The sequence below is a fragment of the Hippichthys cyanospilos genome, chromosome 20 (genome assembly GCF_059441005.1).
Source record: "Hippichthys cyanospilos isolate Australia breed blue-spotted pipefish chromosome 20, RoL_Hcya_1.0, whole genome shotgun sequence".
NCBI classification, from domain to species: Eukaryota; Metazoa; Chordata; class Actinopteri; order Syngnathiformes; family Syngnathidae; genus Hippichthys; species Hippichthys cyanospilos.
In genome coordinates this window covers 2619658-2637750 of record NC_142388.1, presented here as the reverse complement: position 1 = coordinate 2637750, position 18093 = coordinate 2619658, and the positions used below count along the sequence as shown (strand labels likewise).

The 18093-nt window shown below is 41.8% G+C and overlaps 1 protein-coding gene across 3 annotated transcripts in view; it reads left to right on the top strand.

Moving 5' to 3' along the window:
• The first annotated feature begins 7446 nt into the window (after positions 1–7446).
• The window catches only part of sash1a (SAM and SH3 domain containing 1a), a 142303-nt gene continuing 131656 nt past the window's right edge, over positions 7447–18093 (top strand). For 2 of the 3 annotated variants that reach the window (XM_088403331.1, XM_088403330.1), the window contains exon 1: positions 7447–8435. In XM_088403331.1, coding sequence (XP_088259457.1) covers positions 7944–8435 — 492 coding nt within the window. In that variant the 5' untranslated portion in view covers positions 7447–7943. The remainder of the gene's footprint in view (positions 8436–18093) is intronic. The other variant, XM_088403334.1, reaches the window with a different exon arrangement.

The window sequence follows — 18093 nt, the reverse complement described above, 5'->3', positions numbered from 1 at the left end:
GTTCGATATTCAATTTGCCTGACATTTTTGTTTTGTTGTTTTTCACTTTGACAAAGACGTGACGCCAGGCCATAAATGATGAGAAAAACATAGTCGGGCCTTTTTTTTTTGTTGTGTATTTACTGTCTGACCACCGAGGGGCATAAACTTTAGATATTAAAGTGTCATAGGGCAACACTTCGGCCAAAAACTGAAAAGATAAAGTGCGTGTTCAGTCGTAAGCTAACCGTTAGCTAGCGGTTAGCTTGACTTTTCATTAAATCACTACTTGTAGGCTACTGTCGCAAAGTCTGGCAAAGTTTTTTTTTAATTTTTTTATTTTTTAAACATTACATTTCAGACCAATTGAATTGAAAAATGAACTGGCACATTTTAATATAATATATATAATATAATATAGTATTTTAACAATTGTGATTCATTAACTCTTTCAGTGCCATGGAGGAGCAATCTTGTCCTTAAATAATTATATTGTATGCCAATGATAGAAATTCTTCTCAAATGCTTTTTTTTTTAATTATTAATATTTACTGATTTTTTTGGACTATATGCCAGCAATAACCTATCTTCAACAGACTGAACATGCCAGCGTGTGACGCACCGACGTATTTATAAAAAATGAATGTAAGAATAGATTTTTTTTCAAGATGACACCAACAATACTGAAAAGTTAAATAGCATTTCAAACTCATAAGCAATACTTCCTTAGCATCTTCTTCGGTTGACTTTTGTTTGATTGCTTCATTATTTTAGTGAACAAATGACACATTACACATATAGTAATTCATATATACAACGTTACAAGATTCAAGCGTTCTACTGTCATATGCACAGTAATACCACACAATGAAATTCTTATTCTGTTGACTTGCCCGAGCAGGCTAAATTCCATAATCGAGCCAATAATAAGGTAGGCGACAAAACAAAAACAAAACAAGCAGTATATAGAGCTATATATATATATATATATATATATATATATATATAGTTGTAACCACAAAATGAGTTGTGCTTACTGTTACGTATTGCAGTACTGCAACAAACCACACGGAACAACTGTGACATTTGCACAACATGAAATCCAATCTCGTCTATTTTCGTAAGTACTGTGCGCATAAATGAACCTTTCCGTGATGACATTATTTCCTTTTATTGGGTATTACAGCAGATCGTTTAATCCGCAGTCTTTTGTCCGGCAAGCGATTTCACGAGCGCTTCCCCCTTCACCGCTACATCTTCCCCATTACCGAAACCCAGTGGACCTCACTGATAGTTCAAAATGCTCTGAGCCTTATTCATTAATATCACATGTTCACCAAACTGGGCTGGCAGCCATCATTTTCCCATCCATTTGAGACAGGATTTATTACAGGAAGACGTGCGCTCGCCGCGTCTAATTGCTCTTTTGTCCTCGTTTCTCCCGAGGTTCCGAAACCGGGAAAGGCCGCCGAGTGACAAATCCAATGTGGAAGTACGGTATTAATTCTATGATTCAGTGTTTATTTCTGTTGGACTTCCCTCTGCATGCTCCCTGTTTCTGTTTCGGACGTTTCTGCGTTTCCTGCGCTGGTCGTAGTCTGCATCCGCGGGGAGCTTTTGCAATAACTGCGTCAACTGCTTTCCTTTGGGAATTACTGGGAAAAAAATATTTTTGAAAGCTTACTCATGACATTTGATGACAATAAAAATAATGTACCGTATTTTCCGCGCTATAAGGCGCGTAAGGCGCACCCTCAATTAATGATATATTTTAAAACCTTTTCCATATATAAGGCGCACCAGATTATAAGGCGCACCCTCAATTATGACATTTTAAAACTTTTTCAATCATAATATAGTAATACTCAAAGTAATAACAGTAATAACTCAAAAACTCTAAACTCTCAACAGCATAATAACTCAATGTCAATATGACCAAGATTGGTCATATTGGGTCATATACAAGGTTGTTCAACTGTAAACACACAAAAGAAACGGGTAAAGCTTACTTTATCACTTCATTCCCTATCTACTAATCCCATTCTCAATATCGATCCATATATAAGGCGCACCTGATTATAAGGCGCACCATCAGCTTTTTTAAAAAAAAAAAAAAGAAATAAGGCTTTTAGGTGCGCCTTATAGTGCGGAAAATAGGGTAAATGTTTTTCTTTCATCCTAGAATTTGATTACCACCCCAAAAAAATTCCAAAAAGTAAAGGTGGCCTTTTTATGTGCTACCTTAATGCTAACTAAGTAGCGACTATACACAGTAATCCTCAAGCTGTCTTTTAATTTCTTCAAAACTTGATTAAAAGTCTGCTGCGATTACACTCCGAAATAGCATAATGGAATGACTCTCAATTATCCACTTGGGTAAGTCGTAGATCACGCGGCGGCGAGGCCTCGGGTCGATATCGCTTGTCGGTGCTTCTGCAGCCAGTCTTTGACCCCTTAGATTAACGCTATACCTGTAATTAAATGCAGTTGACTGCCTCTGCACGCCAAACTAATTCAAAGCTGCTTCTTATCTGCATTCGTAATCAACTGCTTTGAGAGGGATAGTGTGCGTATATACTGTTATATATATATATATAATTTCCTTGAGTTGCATTCGATCATGACTCCCGATTAACATGACGGGAACGGCCAGCAGCCACGTGTCAAGTTTGTGTACACACAACGGCACACAGCCCAGATGCGGAGGCCGGGCGCCGTCATCCATATTAATTATGCAGGCTCCGGTTCACCGTGATGGCGTATTAGCGCTCTTGCCCGGGGAATTAAACGGCTGTCCTTGGAGCATGTCCATGCCCTTTGAGCCACCAAATCTCTGCTGGCAAGTACCTCAGCTGCCGCGCTCAGGGGTCAAAGGTTAGGCGGGTCTTATTAAAGCGCAGCCCAAGGCAATAATGGGAGTCGCATTGCCGGATAATTCTCTCATCAGGACGGCCGGGGTCTCCGAAAATGTCCGCCTCCCGCTACTAAGCGGTAGCTTAGTGCCTTCTGGAGGTGGAAATAAGACGATTGAGGCTGTCGGTCGTTTCGACGCTTTCAAATCATAAAAGTTTATTCCTGGACGACCGTCTGACCCATTTAAGAAAATGACTTGATTATGTGTTTATTGAGATGTCTCCTCGTACGCAAATCTTCCCGGTCCATTAAGCCGCCGGGCCTTGTGAGCGTTCTTTTCACAGCACAATAAATACATTCCCTTTTAACTGTTCCTTTGTCCCGCAAGTGATTTTAATTAGGAATCTCTTTATTTTTCTCTCTCTCCAGTGTGGGCCTATTTTTTTTTTTTTTTTTCTTCCAAGTCCTTGGGAAAGGCTTTTGGCTATGAATGCACACTGCTAATTTATAAGCGGATTGTAAACAGGAAGCTACAAGATGCTGACATTCTGGTACAGAATGCAAGCGAGTGTGAACTACAAACAATGGCAATGTTTCCAATCGGTATCCGACTATTGATGATAGTAAATCTAAGCTACCGGTAACAACAAGTGCGATCCAATGAAACGCTGTACAAATTATCGTTAAAAGAGTGCAGTTGTCTTTTTATTTTTTGGGTCCGCTGCCATGTCTATCCGACGGCCATCTGTCCGTCACCGCCCCCGACCACCTGATCGAGACAAATGCTCAGGTTAAGAGGTTGGCTCCCGCTGAAACTCGGCGTCGGTTTGATTGATGGCTTCTCTCGCGCTAACGCAGACCAGCGACCTGTTGCCCGGCCGATTGAATCCACGGAATGATTGGCGGGAGTCGGAGTCCTCGCGTGAACCCCGGTTCTCCCCGCGGACTTGATGCTTGTTGAAGTTGACGTGCGACTGCCGACGAAGCGCCGTCTGGGCCCTGATATGTTTGCTTCACCTCCGCTCCCCAGAGATTGAAGCCCGGCCAGCCATTTGTAATTAAAAGCGCATGAAGGCGGCTCACGGCCTCCTTTCTTTTCTCTCCGTGTCAGCAGACTGAAATGGGATCCGCTCAATCCGCCGTCCACCGGGGAGCGTTCCCAACTTTTTAAGTTGCCTTTTATTGCATCTCAAGATGATGTTTATTTACCATATTCCGGCCGGGGTTCAAGCCAAGTTTATTCTGTCAAAGCAAAAGCGTAGGTATTGAGCCTCGGTTGCGAACGTTCCCCCGAGAAAAGTCGCGTTAGCTACGGAAAACAGATGCGGCCAAATGACGTGTACGCTCATTATGGGCAACCCTCCGTTTACTTGAGGATCGTTTCCTCTCGTCTTGGCCGTTCCCAAGAGCGGGCCGCCCCGGCCAAGCCTCAAATCTGGAAAAGGCACCGTTTGACCAAACAATACCGCAGACTAATTGAAAGTATCTGCTCCTTTTTACGTTTCGAAAAACTATTTGTTGCTTTGGTACCATTTTTGGGGGTTATTTAGGCTTATTTTCTGGGGGGTGGGGGGATGAGGGCTGTTGCACAAAACGACCGTCCAAAAATGGGCCGTTTTGTACAAGTCAAACTCAAAAAGAGTTGCTGTATAAAACATTCCAGAAAGTTTGGTTGAATGGACCCAAATATTGGATTGGCCCTTTTATGACACCTTTAAAAACAGTTGGGTTAAAAGTAACGTAGTAAAGTGTGTCTCCTGAAAATGTCATCACGGTTACTCAGTTATTGGTACCAACCAATCATGGCTCACTTGTGAAACAAAGTGAACAAAGATCACTTGGGGAGTTCCACAAGGGTCCATTCTTGAACCACTGTAATACCAGCATGTTGCCCCTTGCTCACATTATGGAGATGATCATACTTGTGCGAAAATGAATTGACGAGAATCCCTCGCTCAATTCCGACAAGACAGAACTCATTTTTGTTTCCTTTTTAACAAACTGGTTATTCCACTGAGGTCAGAGTTCACGTCCCGTGTCGCAATCGACGACGATATCATCGCGTCTACCGGCCAAGCAAATGGACTTAAACTCAAACTGGCATTTGTGTCTTTGTGGAGAAGAACCGCCATTTCTATCAGGGGCTGACAGACAGCCCCGCCTCCCCTCCCTCCGACAAAAGCCTGCGCACGGCGGCGGCGGCCAGAAGCCATTCCCCGCTTCAAAGCCTTTTCAAATTGAGCTTTGCGAAGGTGCAATGGAGACCTGTGAAGCCAAAATTTCACTCTGCTGAAATCTTCACCCTCCAAATACTAATACCCGGCTTTTCTTGTTACAAAGGCGTGCAGCCCAGACTGTATCTTGGCTGGAGGTGGAGCCGCCGCTATTGTCCGCCTGCCTCGCGCCCCCTTCCAGCTGTGTCGAGTCCCAACCTTTCAGTCTCTCAATCAACATTCAAAGCGGCATACGCTTGGCTGTCTCGTATTCATTTTCGCCCGCGCTAATGGTATGCGGGATGGAGTTTTATTAAAATGCTATTGATGTAGCGGCACTTTTTTGGCTGCTGGGCGTATCCGCCGTCACGAGGAAGAGCAATGGGTCTGATTCAAGCTTGAAAAAAAAAAACAATAACAGTTCTACCTTTGTGCGAATCCTATGTAGGTCAGTATATGCATGTCGCGAATTCGTGGTCAAGGACGCATTCCGAGACTACTTGAAAAATGCGTTTAAACTGGGGGTGGAACAAAAAACATTTTAATCAAATCAATTTTGATTTGAAAAAAAATTAATGCATCAAATGAACTTCATGTTACAGTAGTTCAAATGAGTCAAAAGACCAAAAATAAACGTCCACCACAGTGGACACAAATGAATAGGCTTAATCTCAATAGGATATTCCCCTCATCTTTACCCATGAGACATCATTGGAAAGGCCTGGATGTCCTCGACTTTGTAGGCTCGCTCAAACGAGTCAAAACAACAAATGTCTGCCACAGTGGACGCAAATTAATAGGCTGGGTCTCAGGAGGATATTCACCTACTCTCCAATTGTGTAACATCATTGGAAATTCTCTAAGGTTTGATGTGGTATCTTAAAATGAGCTCAAATATATAGACAAAAAAACAATGTCCACTACAGTGGACACAAATGAATAGGCTTCATCTCAGAATGATATTCCCATTGCACCTGCTCATGAGACATCATTTGAAAGACCAACACGTCCTCTACTGAGCACAACTAGGACTCAGTAGGATAGCTACAATGGGTCAAGAAATCGAGGCCAAAAACAAATGTCCACTACAGTGGACACAAATGAATAGGCCAACAGGAAATGGAATTAGTCTTTGTTTGACAGGTCACTTTTTTTTGCCACACTTTAGCAGATAATTAACTTCAGTAAATTCAGTGGTGCATCAGAATTTCCTTACAGTGTTTAGCGTTCTCATCTCTGATGATGTTTCTGACATTTTGCCTGCTTGATATGCTAGCCCGCAAGTCCGGGATGGCATGTTTGTTCTCTGTCATGTTCTTAAACTCGCATCCAGCCAGGAGCTGAGACAGTCGCTGTTGCGTCAAGCCCAATCCTAACAAGCTGTCAGCTCATATTTCATAAAGCATGCATCAACACTCGCCAATTCGGCGTCCGTTTGGACAGATTGGACAGGTTCTTCTTTAAACACTGCACGTTCTGAAACGTGTTGCTATAAATGAGGATATTGCTGTGCGATGTTGTAATCTGCCATAATAGGGGAACTTTACTTTCTCTGAAATATTTGAATCAATTTTTGCATTTTCATTTTGGATGTCAATTTTTTAAAAGTCTACATCCAAATTTTATTTTACAGTGATATATTCTATGGCTACGCAGTCTAAATCGTATTATGATTGATAGCGTGTTTGTGGAATATAAATTAAACATCAAAATCAATGTTTTTAGCTAGTTTGTCATTTGCTGTCGACTGAAAATGACATCACAGTTGCTCGGTTCTCAGCTAACAACGTGATTGGTTGCTACCAACCTCTGAGCAACTATGATGTCATCTTCACTCGACAGCAGGTGACAAAATTGCCCCCTGCTGATAGATTAAAAAAAAAAAAAAACGTTTATTCTACACAAAATTATAATCAGGACACCATGTTATACAAAAATATTTGAACTATTTTCTTTAATTTATTTAGCTGATAGTGAGTTAAAAGCAAATTATATGCAGGATAAGGTCATTTAAATCATCTTTTCATAATTGTCTCCATTTATCGACTTCCTTAGCCGCTTATCCCTCCAATACCAGTATTGTGTGCAGTTCCCCCTGTCACCCTACAGGGGGCGCGCTAAGGCGATAAAGCCGACCGTGTGGAAATGTTTGAATGAGTGAGCGAGCGTAGACGTGTGATAGGGCGAGAGGGAGAAGAGACAAAAATCTCAGCACACAGTGTCACCCAAGGATGAACATTAAACTTTCAAATCCTCTAAGGAGCTCCCACGCAACTTTGCGCAAGTTGTGCGAACGTGTGACAATCTGTGTGTGCATGTGTGTGTGTGCTTCCTTGAAGGGGGGCGTGGACGTCGGAGGAGCCGCAGCGTGCAGTCAGCCCGGCTTGCTTGTTGCCTCTTGGCTGCAGTTCCAGCGTGGAGTGAGTGACGTGCACGCCCGAGGAGCACGCGTGGATCTCGCCTGCTTTCAAAGGAGCCACTCGCAGCGAAATCGCCTTTTGTGATTTGACGTCTAAGGCGTGCGAGCGCAGGTGGCATTTTTTTGTATTTGTTATAAGCCTCGTGCGAGTATTTCAAACGCTTTTTTTCTGGAAATATTTCACCCTCCTTTTCGGGGATGGTCGTTTGGATTCCGAAGTGAGGATCTATCTAGTGTCAACATTGGCAGGTGTTGCGTTCGCACGCACACGGATCACCTTTTTTTCCCACCCCTCTCACTCTTTCGCACGGGAATGTACTCGTACTTTTGCACGGAAATGCGCTCGATCTTCTCACGTGTAATTTTTTAATTCCCTAACGAGGGGAGCGCTCATGATGCGTTCAAGACGCCGGGTGGGAAAGTGAGCGTCACTTTATTTTCCGGACTGCCTGCAAGGCAACAAGCGTCCCCTCAAAAACATGACAAGCAACGGACCTGTCATCGTCTACGAGTGGCTCAAGACTCTGCAGTTGGCCCAGTACGTGGAAGCCTTCGTGGATAATGGCTACGACGACCTGGAGGTGTGCAAGCAGATCGGCGACCCGGACCTGGACGCCATCGGCGTGTACGTCGCGCACCACCGGAGCAGGATCCACGACGCCGTGCGCCGCCTCAAGGAGGAAGCCAGGGACTCCGCCAGCGGGCTCTACTTCACCCTGGAGCCCATGCCGCCATCTGCGGACGTCTACACCGGACATATGGTGGACCAGTACGAGTCCAAGATGCGCGCGTCCAAGTCGTGGACCGAACCCGCGCGCGGCGTCGGCTACATGGGCGCGCACAGGAACCTGACCCTGGGCAGCAGCAGGAGGGAGATGCTCATCTACCCCAAGCTCAAACTCAAGATCATGATCCGGGATAAACTCATCAGGGACGGCATCAATCTGGCGACGGCGCCCTACTCCAACAAGGTAAGAGGGGCGGGGGGGGGGGGGGGGGGGGGGGGATAAGCAAGACACGCCAGTATCATAAACAAACTTGCTATAAGGGTTATCATTTGATCTTTACACCAAAATGATCAGATTCAAAGAGCGAGCATTGAAAAAAGACCCTAGGGAGCTGAAATTTCAGCCAAATGGTGACATGTCAAATTTCAACATGACGCAACCGTTTTGGTATCACACTACTATGAGTTTGCCATTCCTTGGCTAAAATACCATGAAAATGATGTGAAAGAAAAAAGCGATGAAAAACCGCGCAGGTGTTTAATGAAGTATCTCACGTGAAGCATTTTTTCAGCCAAGCAACGCCCAACCGGCGCGAAACATTTGTGAATGAAAACAAAAAGACTTAAACGAGTTATGTGCCGTGTGTCTGAATCATTGAATTTCAGAACAACGTTTGTAGTGGCATTTCTTGGTGTCATTTATTTTAGCAACTCCACAAGATGGATCATGTAACATCAGTTCTATTCCTTGCTCATTTGCTGGAAAATGGTGTCACAAATAGTATTAAACTTGACAAAACAAAGGCAAGGGAAGTTTTGAAAATAAGGCACTATCACCCAATTTAGCAATAATTGCTATGGAGGTTCATGTTCCACTTCATTTGCTCTTAATTTGAAAAGTGCACTGTTCCTATTACGGCTTTTCAAAGCATTTAATTGACAGATATCTGCAAAAGCCATGTAAAATGTCACATACTCCCTGAAGTGCCTTCATGTTCCCCACGGGTATTCCCGCCCTCATTTGAGAACCACAGTTCTCATGCACAGGTGTCAAACTCAAGATCTTGTGAAAACGTCTTGCCAAAATGTCAATGCTGATGTTTGAACACACTTGACTTTTTGCGGTCTCCTGGAAAGTCATGATTATGGAGATCTGAGGCTTCCGTCCATCGCCAGTTCTTTAATAGCAGCTTATTATACGACAACGCCATAAAATATATTGTTTAATACCATAAGTTGTAGTTTTGGATCATCTGTCTGAAAATGGTGAAAAAATAACAATATAGCAATCAGTTACTTCCTGTTCCAACTCATTTCCTCTTAATTTGAAATTAAAAAATACACAACTGTGCCACATCAGTCAGCTGGAGCATTTCAAGTTCATAATTTCTTTTAGCTTTGAAAAACAATACTTTTACAAAAACTTACCAGAAAAAAGTTGTTCATAAGCATCCTGCTGACTCCGCCCACTCAGTTGCTTTTGTTTTTAAACACAAACCACCAACTTGGAAAAGCCTTACAGTGCCTTAGTTTTGACTGATAGTGGCTTCCCGGCTCTGAAAAACTACCAAACGTTCTGTATTGATATGCCCCCAGCATCTAATCTACACAAGAGGCTTCAGGTAAATGTCAAGGCATTGAAGTGTCGCCACACTTTGAGCCGGCGTGACCGGCGAGTGGCTGTCACCGTGACTGATGGCAAAGCAGTTGGTGCAGATCGATATACAGGCAGAGGAGTTTTCATCATGCCTGTGATTTCCTCTGAGGAGAAAAGGGGGCAGGGCTAAAATGTACCCCGAGATTATGAATCCACTTAAGAATCAGGTGCAAACTCTTTTCCTTGTCACCTCTATTGTAGGGAATGACTTGTCGTCATGGAAGGAGTAGTACTTTTTATTTTTTCTACCCAAAAAATAAAAAAATAGCTTATTATGACAAAGTTGACATTGTACTTGATCAAGAATTAAAATTACAACACATCGTGCATACAAAAAAATAGAAGTGAGGGCCACTATTTTCACTTTAAATGATTAAAGGTGGTTAAAAAACTCAAGCTACTATACGTTGCCAATTAAAAAAGCTGTGACATCAAGGACATTAGGATCTTTTTTCATACTTTGCGGGCAACGTCAAAATGTATTAATCACGGGCCGCCAAAATGCGAATGTTGGGTCCCAAATGGCCCCCGGGCCTTAGTTTGGACACCACTTTATTAGGCTCTCCTCCCTTTGAATTCGGCATCAGGAGAAAGCTTCAATTTATTTCCTGATTTGATTCATTGCTTAGTCCACAAACCTGGTTTAACATTTTAGATTATTCCCAATAATTTTGAGTGCATTCGGTTGGGGGAAAAAAAACAAATAAAGAGCGCCGCCCAATTGTGAACTCAAGTGTCTGAAAAAAGCCCCTCGTTTTTACTGACAAAGAAGCTTTTCGTTTCTATGTCCACGGGCTTTAGTGGTCTTCTCTTGCCTCTGCTTTAAAAGTGGTTGATGCGCAACCAGACTTGACACGCAATCTGTGTAACTCGATCCCAGCTAAAAGCAAGGTCAGCTGCATGTGGCCTTAGCGTCTTTTAAAAAGGCCAAATGTTGAATCCTTTGGCGGTTTTCACAGGCAGTCGTAGACCACGTGGTGCCAATGATGCTGCTGGGCTAAGATGGAGCTATTCTGGTTGCTTCGCATCAGTTCTTGTTGCAGCTCTCTTGTCCTCGTTTCATAAATTTCACAGAAAAATGCCCAGAAATTCTTCTTAAAAGTCACAGTGTCCTCAAGACCGCCTTGGAGAAGTTTTTTTTTTTTTTTTTTTTTTTTGTGGTATGGGCATGACGTTGCCCACTTGAGTGCCTTTTGATGAAGTTCTTCTTTCATATTCTGAAAGTCACATTCCATAAAATGTACGCACAGCCGCTCCTCACTGAAGTGATGTCGCCCTGGCCACCCTTCTAAAAAAAGTTTCTAACTATGCCCCATGTGAAACAGACATTTTTTACTAAAAGATCTGATATTTTGAAGAGTGAACTACTCAAGGATACGTTTGTACTCTCATCTGCGTCCGACCCGTAATTAGCACTAATCTTGTTTGGAATCAAACCTAATTAATGTATTTTTGGTTGGAACAAAGTTGAAACACAAACGAACCGTATCACTTATTTGGCATTGTACCAATTAGGTGATCTTGAGTAGTTTGAGTAGCTTAGTGTTTAGATATCATACTGAAAATTCTATTGAATAACTGAGTATTCCGTTTGTAATAAAAACTCTGTTCTCTACTCGTGCTTTGGAGAAGACAAAAATACACATTTCCACCTGAAAATAAACAACTTTTTTTGTATTTTTAGATGCTCTACTTGCCTAAATTGTGCTCTGAAATTTTAAACAAAATATTGGACAAATTGCTTCCTAAAGAGTTTGATATTTGAGATCAGGCGATGTCACAATTAGAGTTTTGCTATCTTAATTTTGAATTAGCCTTGTTTGTTAAAAAAAAAAGTGATCGGTAGTAACAGCAACTGTGTCAGTTTATCAGCATCAAAATAAGCTGAGTCATTGTAGTCTATTAAACCACTTTGAAAAGTATTCATACAACTGTTGCCAGCCTAAAGGGACATTTGCTTTGTTAGCTAGCTGCTAGCCGCTAACAATGGTGCCGCGACTAACAACCACTTAATAATACAATGCCTGCGCAATTATTTTATTTTTTTTAAACGTTTTTAATTAGCAATTGAACTTGATTTTGGGCTGACGTGGTCTTTATGTAGGAAGCAACAGGTTGTGGTGGCAACATAAACACTTTGAATCCATCCGGGATCAAGTCAGTCGTTATCCGGAAAAAAAAAACGTCCGATTAAAAACATCTTCTCTTTGAGGAATTTTCTCACCCTAGAGATCATCAGCGCTCAAGTTTATTTCAAAAGGACTACAGGATGCTAAAGTCGTTTAAGTGATAAAAAAATGTAGAATTTTGCTAAAAAGAGAGGTTGACTCAACTCAGCCATTGTGTCAGCTCCTCAAGGTGACGCCAGCTTAGATTCAAATGTGCATGCTTCATACATTTCTGCCACTTTGGATAAATGAATCCTACAGAGATTCGGGATTTGTGTGAGGGATTATCAGACAAACCAAGGCCGAAACAAACAACGCTCCCGTTTTTTTTTTTTTTGAAGGCAGCATTCATTTAGAGGCAAAGCTTCAGCATTGAGCCTCTGGGGATGTCAAGGTTTTTCTTTAGCTAGATTTGAATTGGCTCCAGCCCAGTGCTTTTTTTTTTTTGTCTCCCCCAAGTCTGATAGATAGAGCCATGACCAGCTGATGGAGCTCCGACCAACTGGCCTGTGATTGGTCTTCAGATAAGATGAGATACCCCCCACCCCTGCTACCCCCATCCTTTTCACAGAGGAGACTCTGAGCCGAGAGGGCAATTACAAGACACACAATGTTAGCCACAAGGGACGCCCATTGTATAGTCCGACCGTTTCCACGTCTTCTTTACTTCCAATGCGGCTCGTCTTTGTCATGCAAAAAAACAAAAAAAACTGTCCGTTGGTGCCTTGTGAGACAAGCCATTACCAAACAATTCCTCGAAAGAGCTCAGCTGGGTAAAATAAATACCCATGATCCTTATCAAGGCCGCCGAGAGCACTTGTCTGCGAGCGAGGATGATTTGGTACGGCGTAAATAAACACTTGTAGGTTTCTAAATCTCTCGTCGGAGGACAATATCGGCGCGCGAGACACTGCTTTCAGACTGATGGTAGCCATTGGCTTGATGGAAAACTATACTTGGACTGTAAAACAAACAAAAGCCAAACCGCGCTGAATCTTTTGTTTACTAACATGAACGTTGCAGTCTACATATTTCATATTTATTGAATTACATTAAATACCAGGAAAAAAACTATCCATTCATTAAAAAAAAAAAAAAAAACAGTTGAGCATTGTTCTCTCTGGCAAGTATTTTACATTAGGAAAATTCTCGTCCATGGTGCTGAAAGAGTTAATACTTAAGTCATCAACATAATGTTCATTCATGATGTTGACGGAATTATTTTGCTACCAATTTAGTCAAAAGAATGTATGAATTAGATTCTTCAATGTTTTGCACATCTTGCAAATTTTGCGGTCAGCTTAATGACGTGGATGATGCTTTATGAGCTGGAGTGATTTTAATTTCACAGATGCGCATTTAAAGAGTTAACAGTTTGAATTTCTTCACATTTTAAAGTGTTTCCAACCAAAGAATTTGAAGCTGTTTGACTTGTACTGTACCTGCATCCACATCATAGTCTCAGAATTTCTCCTACCATTTCTAAACCCAAAAGGGGATTATTTTGTACAAAACAAATGAAAATTTGCGGTTTTATACAAAAGCACCGATCCATACTAAGTTTACTAAGTTGGCAATATTTTTTGACAAGTCCTTATTGAGTATTCTAATCGTTAACAATCAGAAGAATTGTGCAGTTTTTGTCGCAATCCTCCGATCTTTACATCAAAGACATTTCACATCAAAGGCAAAGCATCGAAAGAAGACACTAGGGAGCTGAAATTTCACCCAGATGGTGAGAACATGTCAAATTTCAACATAACTTAACCACTTAGCTATCACACTGTAGCATCCCTTGGCTAACACACTCCTAGTAGAATGTGGAAGGATTTGTCCAAAAAAATACACAATACTGCACAAGGATGAAACAAATATGCGGGTCGGCCGATAATGTTGACGATGGCACACGGACAGGTCGAGTCATGTCAAGCCATCATTGTCGGCGCGATGTGTCTGTGGGGGAAGTGGCCTCCAAACACCAGGGCCCGTCTCCATTGTTCAGCGAGACCGACGGAGCCGCGTGTCCTTTCACCGCCTCGCCTGTTTTGCATACCCAATTTCCGTCCATTCACGCAGACGGCACAGGCGCATATCCAGCATTGTACCGATGATGATGATGAGGATGAGACTGAGGTGGCCGTCTCGTAAAGAGACACAGGGAGCGCTTGTAAATAGAAGGCCACCTTGTCGTTTATCGTGCCGACAAGCTCCGGCTGCCGATAAGGTGGAACGCGGCCCGCGCGGCGAAGACGGAAAGTCTTCCTCGTGTCCTTTATCTGACCCGCGCTCGCAACATTGATGCCATTGGCCTGGACCTCTAAAGATAAAGCAGCCTTTTAATCTACTGCCAGGCTTCAGTGCAAAAAGGAAGCTGCCACTTGGAAGGGTACCTTCGTGACGACGGCCGCTTCTTTTTATGTGCGCTTGCCACGCAACTGTTGTTCCAGTTAATTTGCTCTTAGTTTGCCTAATTTACTGTTCCTGTCAAGAATTTACATAGCATGAAATTAGATTTGACGATACCTGCAGAAAGCCTGTTAAAATTTGACGTACCCCCCTTGAGAACCGGTAATTCAGCGTGTCTTTATAAGGCAAACTGGTTGAAACTGGAACGCAAAAATCACATTTTCAGGTCACCCCCAAACTTCTGCACAGTGTTTAGAAGCTTCTGACTTGGTTGACAGCCGTGTTTTCTGACCAAACAGGAAATTAAGATTTTGTTGATTATGGAAATGGGCTTGGGTGTGTGAGTGTGTTTCTTTTTTTTTTTTTTCTCATTTATTGGCAGTTGAGGCTCCGTTGGACCACTGCCAAGACTTTTAGCATGATGTCAGCCATTTCACCCTTTAACACATTTTCCTGTTTTCAAAAAGCATCTGACATGTCGAAGGGAAAGTCAACTTCCCACACTAAATAGACTGTATTTCTTTTACCAGTTGCGAAATCAGAACGCGCGTGTTCGATTGCTACAGTTGAGAATCCCAGTGAAGCGTTAAATTTAGGCTTAATGTTTCTGGCAAATATTTCTCAACCGTACTTTATCCTGAAGTATACAGCTGGCGTTTTGCCCTGAGGGGAAAAAAGGGGAAAAGCGTTCACAAAAGCCTGTCTGTCGTTTTTTTTGTTTTTTTCGCTCCCCCAATTTCAACATTCTTGTGAAAGCGATGTTTGCTTAGTCTTCATTAAGAGCTCCTTAAGCGTGCAAGCCTATAAAGGGGCAAGTCGTAAAGAAAGCCAAGGACCCCCTGTGTTTTTTTTTTTTTTTTTCAAATGTCTTAGGATGTATATTTAATAAACAATTTTTGGGGGGTATTTTATTCCCATGCTTGCAGCAACATCACCAAAAAAAACTTGGAATGTGACCTGCTAAAACGGCGATTCGTTTGTCGAAAGAATAACAACCACGGGCCCTAATAATAGCGTCGTTCCGTTCCTCTTGGGTTATATGGACGGCTATAAAGTGACAGCTCGCGTTTAAAGAAGTGCATCCACTCTCTTAAGGGGCTGCGCTTTAAACAAACCGTGCTTAGGTCCTCTTAAAAGCCTTTTGTGAGCCATTAATGACATGTAGCCGCGTTGTCGGCGCGCAGAGGTCTGATGGTTATCACGGTGAACTTTAAACCCTTAGCATGCTTTACCGTGCGTGGCGACTGAAACGGTCCCTGTAAAATACAAAAACAGTTACCTCGACGTTTAATTTGTATGTTTTCATTTCACATTTCCAGTGATCCAGGAATCGCTTACAAGTCCACACATGCAACAGCATTTATTTTGGGGGATGTAGCATGTAAGTTTACTTAAGTTTAGTTTGGGGTCTTGCGAAGTGCTTCCTGTGTGATGCTATTGCCTGAAAAGCAAACGGCGTGCTAACAACGCTAACGTCAAACGCGACTACCTAAGGTAGGATGTTACATCTGTGTTTTTAATGTCAATATCTACAATGTTAGCCGTAGCTAATGTCAATTTTACATTTGTTAGTTCTACGGCGTAAATTGTTGGATGAAACAAATCAAGATAAGTGGAAGACCACAGTAAACCGGTACAAAAAAACTAGTGTCTCGTTTGGGGGCAAGTTGGCATCTTAATAAACTATAAAAATGCACCGTAACTACAATAAATATGGTAGACATAACCGGCTGTGATAATGTACTACATTAGTCATGTTGCACCATCGGATTGTCTCCTTGTGGCTGGCAACATAAATAAAAAAATAAAAAATAAACCCTCTAGATAAGCTGCACTTGACTATAAGCCGCAGGGCTCAAATAATGAGAAAAAAGTTACGGCTTATAGTCCAAAAAATTTGGTACATTTTAGTTGAGCCGCCAAAATATATCAGCGTAAAGCCAGCTTGTTTTCCGCCTGAAGAGTTCAAGCATCTCTTGGGAACGTGTAAAAATGTGGGAAAACTCGCATACTGTGTGCTTGCAGCTGGCTTACTCAACTAAAACAGAAAGAAAAAAAAAAAAACAACAACTCGCTCTGTTTTTCACATGATCAGGTGACTCAGTATGCGGACATGTGAATCCGGTTAGTGGGGGATGACATTTTGCTGGTCTCATGTTTGCGGTCGGCTTCTCCACTTTCAGTCATACATGATAACGGAGAATGCGGATTTCTACCCGCGCTTGTATAACTGTCACTGAGATGTACTTGAACAGCATGAGCGCAGCTATCTAGCGTATGCCACAGGCTCTTAAAAATACCAAACTTGTGGCTCCCCCATACAGTATGTCTTTGAAATATTTAAGAGCCAAAGCATTCTTTGCAGTTACTATTGTCATAACAAAAAAAGATCACTTTTGCAGGCTTTCCCATATAGTTAAATTCCATGAATAGTAGTCTTTTTTTTATATATATATATATATACTGTATTCACATTTTTTAGACCACTTGTGTTTTTGTGACTCTTTTGTAAAACTTTTTTACGTATTTTTCTTTTAAATTTTACATGCTTATTAGATGCAATTACCCAGCAGATGAACCTGTAAGAAACAAAGATGATATATGAGCTTCTCCAGTTGTTGAATAAACTAGGCCAAAAGGTATAGAATATATACATATATTTATATATATGTATATATGTGTACACTGTATACAGTATATACATTCGTGGGTACTGTGGGATCAACAAGCAAAACTGCTATTCCAATTAATTTGTTCTTAATTTGAAAACTAAAAAATGTGGCGGTCCTGTCTCGTCCTCACAAAGAATAGGTTTTGCTGTTAGCGCCCCTATTTGAGAACCGACGACATTTTTACCAGTACCTAGGTAGTAAATACAAAGCATTGTTGCGACCGTGTTGCCACTTTCCTTCGCTTGTGCTAACAATGTGAGTTCAAGCAGGCCAAGCAAGCCTTTGAGGTGTCGGCCTGTTTTCCGCAGTTTGCGGAGGAACACGTCCTGATCGCGCACGTTCGTGACAGATGCATTATCAGAGTTATTCTGGTCCAAGGCTTCCAGACAGCCTGTCGACATAACCACATAGTGTGCGCGTGTGTTTACCATGAAGGAATGAACGGCTGCGTGCGCCATGTTCGGGGAAAAAAAAAAAAAAAAAAACACACACATAAAAGTATAGCGTTTTTTTCATGGACTTTTAAATCACAGTTATCATTGTTTATCGTTAAGCCATGAACGCTTTGTGTTTTGTTGTACAGGTCATGTCGATGGCTTTTCCAAATCTCATAACATTTGTTTTATAAGGCACTTAAAATATTCATACGGTGAACCTCAGCCGTGTACAGTTGGTTCACCAACCACAAACCCCAATGGAAAAATGGTCCGTCCCCCTTTAACCACAAACAATGTCCTTTTTAATGGTTTGGTAGTATGTTGGTGTCTTTTTATTATGGAGAACTTTCCAGTGAAGATTATGCAGAATGTAGGCCAACACTGAAAATAGAAATGTTTTGTCAGATGTCAAGAAAATGTAATAATTTGTCTTGCGGTTGCAGCTAGAATTTTTTTTAAAATAATATTTCTTCATGAGTGAATCTTTTTTTTTTTTTTTTTTACCAATTTATTAAAAAAACTAGACATTATGTTAAATTGACTGCAGAAAATGTGAAAAAAA